The 11,479-nt window shown below is 41.4% G+C and overlaps 1 protein-coding gene across 1 annotated transcript; it reads right to left on the reverse strand.

Moving 5' to 3' along the window:
• Nucleotides 1-1,903: 1,903 nt before the first annotated feature.
• On the reverse strand, nucleotides 1,904-10,389 carry kcna2b (potassium voltage-gated channel, shaker-related subfamily, member 2b). Its single transcript, XM_048241870.1, has 3 exons — nucleotides 10,217-10,389; nucleotides 9,069-9,546; nucleotides 1,904-8,285 (listed from the first exon to the last, which is right to left on the reverse strand). The coding sequence occupies exon 3, from the start codon at nucleotides 8,129-8,131 to the stop codon at nucleotides 6,644-6,646; it is 1,488 nt and encodes a 495-aa protein (XP_048097827.1). The 5' UTR covers nucleotides 8,132-8,285; nucleotides 9,069-9,546; nucleotides 10,217-10,389; the 3' UTR covers nucleotides 1,904-6,643.
• Between the last annotated feature and the right edge of the window lie 1,090 nt (nucleotides 10,390-11,479).

Consider the following 11,479-nt stretch of genomic DNA (forward strand, 5'->3'; position numbering starts at 1 on the left):
ACCTGTCTGCAACTGAGTGAGGATTTACCAGACATAAACCTTTGGAAATGTTTTGTGTATCATGTCAGACTGTATAGTGATCTACTGAACAATTGATCTGACATTAGCCTTTGAAGGTCCATGGGGATGAAATGCACCTTGTAATTCTGAACTGTATTGTTTTACCTGACATCTGATAGGGCAGAGACGATTTTACTGACAATTGACAAGTCACACAAACCTGCTATAGACTTACTGTAACCAAGCAAGGGAGGACTGGAAGTATGGTTGAACATTAGGGGCTGGTTATGTCACCACCTATTAGAATGATTTATTACCTTTTCTGCTTTAAGACATTGCGTCAGCCATTAGATTTGTGTCATTATCAACCTTATATTATACCTTGTCAGGATGTTAAGAACCTGCTGAAAGCACATTTATCATAGACAAAGGATTTACTGTAGGTGTGTATTACGTGTTAGAATTCCTTTACAAACTGCATAACCAACAGGTCTCCATACTGAGCAGACGTTTGGTGGCTCACATGGTATTAATCACTCTGAAAAGGTCGGAATCTCTGAAGAAGCTCTCCAGGGCTTTTTTGTCCAAGATTTTGAACAAATGCCCAAATGGTTGCACAGTAAGACGTACAAATATGGTCTGGGCCGTATGATGAATATAGTGTGATGGCTGTTAAAGTTAAAGATGGTCAGATTGTTCCAGTCTTGATCTAACTTCATGTCTTCAGTAGGGAAATAAAACACTGGTACCTCCACTATGATTTTGTTTCTAATTGCACCATATCACAGCAGTATCACTTGTACATGTAGTATTTCTCAGCAAAATCAGAAATCAAACTTATTACAGCCTATATCGACGAAGAGATTTTGTTTTTATCCATGACTTGACAGCCAACTTGATAAACGATAATTCTAATTTGCTATACGTATAATTTTCTATAATGTTTTATGTATTCAAGTCGAAAGTTAGAACACAGTACTGTATGTATAAGCATTTGAAGACATCAGCTTTTGTACCCAGCATTCTTTCTTGAAATACAGCCAATTCACTCTTCGCTTGAGTCATGGAAAAGCAATCTGTGCTCAATCAATATCTTTCAGCTGCTTCATATTCTGACAACATCCAGACTGTCTCCTCCCAATCATATTGCCAATGAGCTGATAAAACAAGCACAGAATCACTTTCACCAATAACGCTTTGCAGTATTGAAAGTGTGACGACAAGATGAAACATCAGTTTTCTATCAGAACAGAGAGGGGGAAACTAAAGCCTGAAACATGCAACAAACTTATAGAAGATAAGAAACATCAGTGGATATCAGGCCCCTTTGCCTTGATGGAAAATTAAAGTTGTGTATTCTCCCATAGGGGCCTGTGCATCCTCTCCTCCATAGCATGGTGGTGGGTATAAATAGATTGCTTTGCTTTCTCACTTAACCACTAAGTGCATTTTATCCACTTAAGAGGAAAACAGCACAATAGATTTGAGAAGCGCTTTTTTCACCCTAACCCTTTCTCCTCTACGTACACTCCCTTCTACAACATGAAGACAATGAGCATAATGGCCTCTTTTCAAGGCCAACGCAACTTAACGCTTTGTCACCAACCCTCCTCTGCTCGTGTTGGTTTATTGTCATTATGCAAAGCTTACAGTACAGTAGATGTCTTATTCTTTTCATAAAGACAAAAATACTGTATCTAGAGGATAACCACCCAGTTTTGGATATTGACAAAAGCCACTTTTCTGTACCTTGTGTTAACCTAAAGTAATATACCAAAATCATAGGAATCAATCAAGAAGTGATTTGTGTTGAAATGCAACGGCTTAATCTGGATTCCTCCGCATCGGATATAAAATGCAGGGAAAGAAAAAAAGCACAAAAAAAGAGTCAAATAAGCAGTACTGATTTTGATGCTGATATTACTGTATTGTTGTTTTCAACATCATCATTGTTGATATTATTAGATACCGATTTGAATAAATGTTGGTCTCTGGTGGAGGTGTCTTTTCCCTTGTTTTTCTGGTATACCATACAGAGTATTCGGGTATTTGGAGGTCCTTTTAAAGTGCATGACATTTAGTTATATCCAGAGCACCATCTGTTTGTGTGTGTGTGTGGGGTGTGTGTGTGTGTGGGGGGGTGTGTGTGGGTGTGTGTACATTTGACGATTTCCTCAGTCATTTTCTTTCTTGTGTTCCAAGTTTAGCGTTTCCATGATTTCCTCCTTGTAAGGAAAATCTGCTTTCAGCAGAAAGTCAGAGATCCAGCCAGTTTGTCAGTTCAGTCAAACACATATAAACCGACATCCATGGACAAACAAGCGACATTAGCTGAAATTAAAAAAGCAAGAAAAGCAAACCCTTGGCTAATTATTATGGTGATGAAGGTATGAAGGTTCTATGTCTAGACTGTCTTATGGCTGGTGTGGTGGGAATAAAATGAGTTTGAGAGGGAGGGAGAGAGAGAGAGAAAAATTAAATGAAAGAGGGAAAAAGAGAGATGTGGTGAGTGAGGCACAGGAAGTAAAGGAGAGACAGAGACATTGATTGATATGGAAAGAGCAAGATGGCGTGAACAATGGTGCATCAGAGCTCTCCCTTGATCAATACAATCTTGAAACAGGCTAGCTGATCTGCCCCCATAAGCCTATCTATCTATCTATCTATCTATATATCTGTAATTACAGTACATATTTACAGAACCTATGAAACATGCCAGTTAGCGAAGAAGCTTAATCATAGTTATACATTAATAGCCTACATTTCAGAGAAAAATAAAGCCTTTATATGTGGAGTATATGCTGACAAATTTACAATCAAAGGCAAACCTACAATAACATTTCATGTCTTCTTTATGGTTTTCTTTTTTCAAACATCTCATACACTTGCAATATACAAAATGTTATAGTAATACTATAATACTTTGAATTCCAGTTGGAGATCAAAACTATATATAATGGCAGCTGTGCATATCCAGTTGCTGCTATATATGGCAGAGGCTCTTTTAAAGCTAAATATTGCATTGCAAGACAATTAGGAAAGCAGCTGTATTTTAGACAGTAGTTACCTGGCTTTATCTATAATGATAGTGGTTGTACATACACTAGGCCTAATGGTATTGTACATCCAAAACTGACTTTTTTCTATTATATATAACGTATATAGGAATACATTTGAAAATATACGTTAATGCTTTGTTTTCGGAATGAGGCAACTGTGAAAAGTATGCAGTCAACAAAAGGGTGCCATTGTCCATAAGTGCATTTGCTACAATTGAGGTCCATCAAATGCACTGTTCCTTTAGACATTATCCATCTCTCCATGTCCATAGCAGGGGACAGTGCAGGAGGGATTTTCTGCATTTAAACACTTGGTAACCAAGCAATCATGGCATCACCCACATTCACATAGTGGCACTTGCATGCAAACAGTACATTCACACTTAAATGAACACCTAAAGACTTAAGAAAAGCAATGAAAAACAAAACTACAGAAATGTACATGAAGTGATAGAAATGAGCATGGGGTTTTGATACTGTAAGTATATGAAAAAGAAGACTGAAGATAATTAGTATCAGTATAAATAAAGGTAAAAACCTGGAACATGTCTTGGCCATGTCTACCTAGTAATAAGATAACTAACAAACAAATCCTGTGCTTGTCTTGACATGGGATTTTTTTTTCTATAGGAAGGTTGCAATTTTTTTCTCAAAAATGCTCCATTATTTTTGTGTCTTATATCTGTAGATGGGGCTTCTTTTCTTAGAGCACAGCTTTTGATGTCCAGCTGTTCAGATTATGTTCAGATACTGTATTCCATGGCTGAAGTAGGGCAGCATATTTGGGTAGAGTTTACAGAGCACCACATTCATGGAAGTAAAAAAAAACATCTTAGAGTTCTTAGAGATGGCAGTCGATCTAAACTGCCAGCCGCTCTTGTGTAAATTGCCTGACACAGGTTTTTCATTGAGGCTAACTGGAAGAGAGTCCCGTTCATAAAATTACATAATGCAAGGTGCATGTAGTTGGAACAAAATAGTGGGGTCCTTACTATATGTGGCAGTGGTACCAAGCTGAATATTTCATCCATAGTGTGCCTGAATATTAACTGAGAGACTCTTTTGAGGGTGTTTTAAAGCTTTAGCTTTAAATTCTTTAGGATATGGGATATTTGAACACATTTTGACATCAAATGTATTGGACATAATAAAATACAAAGATTAAAACAATGTATTTGTATTTAAAAAATAATCTTAATCAAGATACAATACTAAAATGTTTCCTATCATAAAAGTGTCATATCAAAAAAATGTAAAATCATCATGTAAAAAAAATACAAATATCCCTGTTTTAGTCAGCACTAAAAAAAACTCAGAACCTTCTTAATCTCCCCTTTTGCATGCATAAACTGTGGTAACTTTGTTCCCTAGATTATGAAATGCCTCCAGCATTTGTATCTGTCTAATATAACAACAAGTAATTCTGCACACTGCTTAAACTTCCTACGACTTTATTCTGCATACAATGCAACAGTCCCATAGACCTTCATCTAGTTCATTAGTCTAACCTAATGTGCTGTTGAATGCTGACTAAAGCTATGTAGGAAGCATAAACAGGATTTGGAACTACAGTAATATGTACACTACTCTGGCGGCAACTTTCACATGCCGGTGTGGAGATGTCATCTATCGTTTATTTGTCATTGGAATTCAGAAAGGGAACATCTTCTGTTATGACTGAGAAACTATGGCATGTCAATCAGACATCTCAAAAGTGATGCTTTGAACACTTTCTAATGCAACATTGGCTTCCTTCGATTCAGACATGAGGAAAAAATGAGCAACCTTCCCGTGAGTGAAACCTGTTGTAATGGGGCCTAGTGACTCGAGCGAAGCAATGTGGTTGTCTGCAACTGAGTAGAACTAAACTATGACATTTTGGAATTTATTAAAACCTCAACATATTATACACAACTCTACACTCTCTCATATTGCACATAGCATTAATGTCTCACAGAGAAGTTTATTCTGAGATATAAACACATATTACTAGTGTTTTAGGTACCACTCATTCCAAATGCATGCTATATATGGAATGTATAGATGGCATGCAGCACTAGAGTAATTGTATAGATCTTATTTTACAAAGAGCTGTTTGTAGGAAGCATATTTTGAACACAGGTGTCACCAAATTGTCTGCAGCATTACGGAATGAAAAACATGCACCAATAGCTTGTTTTTGTATGACATCAATGGAGCTACAGATGATTGCTAATAAAACCGATTAATGAAAAATCTTCAAAAATGCAGGAAAACTACAGTGGCAGTGATTTTTTTTTGTCTTTGGTGACTTGTCTAGCGAGCTAACTACAATATTTGCTTATTAGGCTGCCGATATCACAGTTAAATGTCTACCCACCCGACCCTACCATACTTCTTTCCCAATTGCACATTTGCTTATTGGAATGCCTATACCGTCATAAAATGACTCTAGTAATACTGTTTCTATAAAATATGGAATGCTATGAAGTTTTTAGGGGGGCATTGCTGGATAACACAGGTGTATAGGTTAGACAGTGACTAGTGGTGATGCAGTATGAGAGGAATGGAATGAATGAAAGCATCTTGCGGCTACCTCTGTAAATGGTTAATTTTCACCTCTTGGATTCTTTCTTGTTTGACATGAATCTGTACCCAAGAACATTCCATGCCTCGGTGAATAAAAACAACACCATGTGAGCCAGCTGTGTACATTAAAATAAGAACCGTTTGATATGAGGGAATGGACAGTATCACGTATCACCTAAGAAACATTTGCTCATTTGTGTTGACAGGATGTCGCTCGCTGGTCAGCCTGATATTGACAAAGAATAAATAGGCTTTTTTTTCTACATCCATTGGCCCATGAACTATGGAAGCAGAGACACGGTAAAACTTTGTGCTACTAATAATATCACTCTAAAAATACCATCTACCTATCGTCTACCTTCTGCAACAGTAAATCATGCACAGGTTCCTTTATAAGTGCCAAACATAAAGTGGAACGTGACATACTTCTGGTGCTTACATGAGACATCATGTAGGCAGGGGTGGCAGTGAATTATCTGTTTTTCTTTCCACCTACATAAACCCTGTTGGTATTATTCAGGGTATGTAGCTTTACAGGGCTGAGCTAAGCCATTTGGATTTGCTCTGAGGCAATGGACCGACAACACCTGTCTTTGATGTAAGAGCAAGGGAAAATCTTAATATACTGGCAGTGTGTTTGGGGCGTTATGTTACGCGTGGGACACCCACGAGTCTCTTATGCAGTATGCTATCCTTATTCAGCTATCTGGCTATGATGGTGAGCAGCATGACAACAGAATAATCACATGTGAGATTAATTCCATGCAAACGCCAGACCTTTTCAGTAGGTTAACTTTTGTGAAGGCTGGCCTAGGAGCAGAGCAAATGGAAGGGTCCATGAAGAGAGAGATTAAGACAACTCTCTCTCATTCTCTCTGCATATCACCTGCTTCCTGTCCCTGGCCTTCTCTCAGGATACACTTGCATTAGTCCTCTAAAGCAATCACCCTCAAAAAGGGTGATTAGTGCCTTTCTATCTGTGTGCCAAAATCCTGATGAGAAACATCCGCAGACGGTTATACATCCGTGAGCATTTTAGTGGTGTTGACATAGTTGGTGTTGGCCAAGGTGCAGTTACCCGTCTTGAGGTTGTCTTCGCGGAAGTCCTCGTGGCTGTTGCGCACAGCTTCATGTATCTCCATGTAGTCAGACTTGCTGATTGTGGAGCCACTGCGGCTCTTTTTCAGCTCCTCGCTGGAGTCGGCCTTGGGAACACTCGGGGTGTTCAGGTACTGGGCCTGTTCCTCGCCCTCCGTCTCACGGTGGTAGAAATAGTTGAAATTGGACACAATTACAGGCACTGGCAGGGCAATAGTGAGCACACCAGCAATGGCGCACAACGATCCCACGATCTTTCCGCCGATGGTGGTGGGTACCATGTCCCCGTATCCCACGGTCGTCATGGAGACCACAGCCCACCAGAAGGCATCTGGAATGCTGACAAACTGGGAGTCGGGTTCGTCGGCCTCGGCGAAGTAAACGGCGCTGGAGAAGAGGATGACTCCGATGAAGAGGAAGAAGATGAGCAGCCCCAGCTCCCTCATGCTGGCTTTGAGAGTCTGGCCCAGAATCTGCAGGCCCTTGGAATGTCGAGACAGCTTAAAGATTCGGAATACTCGCACCAGTCGGATAACTCTCAGGATGGCCAACGACATGGCCTGCTGGCCCTGCTGACCATCCTCTGGCTTTTCCGCCAGCTCGGTCCCTAAGGTGATGAAATAAGGTATGATGGCCACAATGTCAATGATGTTCATGATGTTCACAAAGAACCCAGCTTTGCTGGGACAGGCAAAGAATCTGACGAGGAACTCAAACGAGAACCAGATAATACAAAGAGTCTCGAGGATGAAAAAGGGGTCGGTGAAGCTGGTCGAAGCGTATGCCGACGTCCCATTGAAGTTGGTCGGATAGACTTTGTGCATGTCATCTTCGTCATTGCGGAATATAGGCAGGGTCTCCAGGCAGAAGCTGACGATTGAGATGAGAATGACCATCACCGAGATGATGGCGATGATGCGGGCAGGGCCTGAGCTCTCTGGGTACTCGAAGAGCAGCCACACCTGTCGCTGGAACTCATTCTCTGGCAGTGGTCGTTCCTCCTCCTTGATGAAGCCTTCGTCCTCCCGGAATATCTCTATTGCCTCGTCCCCAAGCTCATAGAAGCGGATCTCCTCGGAGAAGACGTCCAACGTCACGTTGACCGGCCGCCGTAACCTTCCTCCCGATTGGTAGTAATACAGTATGGCGTCGAAACTGGGTCGGTTCCGGTCAAAGAAGTACTCGTTCCTCAGTGGGTCGAAGTAGCGCATCCGCTTCTTGGGGTCTCCCAAAAGTGTCTCAGGGAACTGCGAGAGGGTCTTAAGCTGCGTCTCGAAGCGCAGGCCAGAGATATTAATGACCACACGCTCGCAGCACTCGTGGTCCGACTCCAGGTTATACATATCCTGCGCCTGGCAGGGGAGAGCTGCCGCCTCGTCCCCAGGGTCGCCTGTAGCCACGGTCATGCTTGGGGTGCCTGTCCGAGCCTTTTCTTAGTAGGCACAGTGTGGAGGTGATGGTGGAGGAGTGGGGGTGAGGATGGCACCTCTGTTGAATGCTACCAAGGTGAAGGAGTGGGACACGGTTCACACGTTCAAACTCCAGGTCACCAGAGGTTATCTTCAAAGCAAAACAGAAACAATCAAAATCAACATGTAATCCATTACAGTGATATTGTAAAGAGATGTCTAGAGATATATAATTTCAGCATAAGACCCACTGAATTATACTAATATGCCTCTGAGTAGCAGTTTCAACTTCACATGTAATATGATTTGGATGATTAGTACTAACAATATAATTATAATGGTAGCCTATAATCCACAAATCAGTTAATTCTGAATGATTGGAAGGATATAGACACATTATAAACTGTATTTACTATCTTACTCCATTAGGCACATATTTATTTATTTCTGGTTGGGACATCAATATTTCCACTGATTTCTGTAGTGGTGGAATCATACACTCTAAATACAATCATGGCCATTCTAAAACCATACCTGAGAGCAGACACTAAGCCACCCACACGTTATTCACAATGTGTTATCCAGTGTGACATAATAGAAATTAGCATTTTATCAATAAGTGTGGACAATGTGAATGAAATCCATGGCTTTAGCATGTACTTCAACCATCTGAGCCACAATAATGTAAAGAATCACGCCATGAGTTCCAAAGCGCACCAATCGTTATACACCTTAGAGTTCTATTAAGGCACAAATTAGAAATAACAGTATTTAAACATGATGACTAGGGTGGATAGATTACTATTGTAGTACAATTGCAATCTCATCATGATCAACAAACAATTACTGACACATGTTCTGTTATAAACAGTCATATTCTCTTAGCAGCGCTGCCCAATCCTCTTCCTTTTTCAAAGCATGCTCACTTACGTACCTATAGATAAGACATTTTCCAACGGTCACAATTGCAGGTCTTTGATACATTTACAGGTCTTTATAGATGTCACTTTTTGTCATAACGGTGTTGTTTTCCTTTCCCCAAACATCGAGGCGCCCAACGGTCAACTGTACTTCTTGTAGTTATTCATCGTATAGCTGCTCTGCAGCAACCGGAGGCTCCGACAACACAGCGGTGCGTAAAGAAAGAACCGCACACGAGAAGATGAAGGCTCCTGGTCTCTTTGCGGCTTCGAACCCAAAATATGGTGGCTTGAGGGGATGCTGCGTGATGAATAATCGGGAGGTATTGAGCTTGTCAAGCTGTATTTTTATTCCTCCAAGAGCCCCCCTAAAATCGTCATCCGGATATGCTGGGATCAGCAAAATCTGACTCCCCCGGTGTCACTACGAGAAATAACGCTGTCTGCAACAGCATTTTAGGTAGTCCTGGCAGAATTCCGAATTCCAGGTCTCTGCAAAGGCATAACATGGGTGTGTTATAGACAGTGCATTGAATTGCAGATCAATGAGGCTAATGCAAAACACATTTAATAATACATGAAAGCAAAGCGTTCCATAATGGTCTATCCACTCTCTTTAACTGACAACCTGCCAGGATACAATTGATAAATATCTCAGGTAGGCTAGTCGTGGTTGTTTGTTTCACTACATTTTTTCTTTCAGTTTTTGCCACTAGAGCATTCTTAGAATACAATTCAGCCTGTTGGCAACACCTATGCCTGGTGCGTTAAATGTTGTTTTCATGGCACTAGGCTACACTGCACACTGCACAAGTCTTAAAAGTAGCCTAATGTGATAACAGTTACCGCAAAAATACACGTTGTGATGATTTACTTTAATAAGTCCGCTAAATGGAAAATCTCCAATTTAATTAGGCTACTGTTTGTGTCCAATTAAATTGTTTCACATAGTCAAGCACCGAAAGTACCGTGAGATGAAAGGTCTCTTCATAATGAGATGCTCAAGCAATACTTTCGGGTGGATCCAAGCATTACCATGCCCATGCAAAAGAAAACGCAAAGTGTAAACCATTACATGCAGATTTATTTGTATGCAAGATGCAAATATATGTCTACCCTCATAGTGTAATATCAAATAGATAAGGATGCTCCATGCCCTTACTTGTTTCCCCGTTATTGTTTTCTTTTTAACAAAGCGGCACCATGTAATATCGTCATTATCGTGGCCTCTCTGTTTTTCTCCTTTTAGCCTACTTGCTGATCATTTCACACGATATGACTATTAGAATCAACGGTGTAGGCTGCAGCTAGGCAATGCCGCGCATACAAAGGGACTTCAGAGAGCCTCGGAGTGTGCCGATCCCACTGCGCTGTACCACTCCTCACCGATATACAGCGTGGGCAAATTAAAGGAGACGCGTATGACTTCATCGGCTGCCTAGAGCGCTTGGCACAGTCTGTAAGAAACCTAGAAATGTTAGACTAATTAGATAAAATAGTTGTGAAGTAGAAAACATATGCACTCACAGATGAGAAGGTATCCATAAAAGGTAATTATGGTGTAATTTAATTATTCACATGGATGCTGCTTGATCCTGTTCACAAGTACAGTAGGCTTAACACATCCCTTGAGTGAGGCAAGGTATGGGGAATAGCCTACCCTTAAAACATGTCGGTTATTATGAGCAAATGCTTAAACACTTCTCATTTTAGCCCCTTAACGTGGTAGTGATTCATGGCCTGCATGTAATTAACAGCAGTTTCACTTATGCTCCCCTGTCTCATGTATAGCTGTACTCCATCAGCCAACAGACCCTCCCATACCATCACATAAATGGAGGTGGAGGAGGTGGAGAAGGGGGGAGACAACCATGGAGAGGACCTTAAGTGCCTGTAAAAGCCTTGGAGATCTCCGCTGCCCAGAGTCATCCTCTAATCCAATGAAGCTCCATCACTGGACCATAATGGAGCCATCATCAGCAGTGCGCTCTCAGCTGGCCGTGGACGCTCCAGTGAGAGGCGGCTGCCAGTAAGCCATACCCTTCTGTTGTTTACCCTGCGCTCAGAGAGCCAGCGCTCTCTCACTCTCTCTCTCTTTGCAGCAGACCTAAATATCTCTCCCAAGGAGGGCTTAGGAGGGACAGCCTGCAGTGCCAGGTGCCAGGGAGGGGCTTGTCTGGGAGAGTTATCTGTTTTTGCACACTTTGTCCCATTGAAATGAGTGAGGACTGATCGCTTCCTTGACAAGGATCTTAATGGAACGTACACTGGAGGAAGGCATGTGGGAGTATGGATGGGGATGGAAGTGTGTGTGTGTGTGTGTGGGGGGTCTAGAGGAAGAGGAGGACGCTGATCAGTCTTTGTGCAGACCAGATCATAACCTGCTTTGTGTATGCTCAGTGAGGTCTGAACCCATTCCAGAAGC

The sequence above is a fragment of the Alosa alosa genome, chromosome 4 (assembly GCF_017589495.1).
Source record: "Alosa alosa isolate M-15738 ecotype Scorff River chromosome 4, AALO_Geno_1.1, whole genome shotgun sequence".
Classification (NCBI taxonomy): domain Eukaryota; kingdom Metazoa; phylum Chordata; class Actinopteri; order Clupeiformes; family Clupeidae; genus Alosa; species Alosa alosa.

Bases quoted from the DNA above. Each gene is read 5' to 3' on its own strand.
- kcna2b (XM_048241870.1), bottom strand. From the start codon at position 8,131: ATGACCGTGGCTACAGGCGACCCTGGGGACGAGGCGGCAGCTCTCCCC.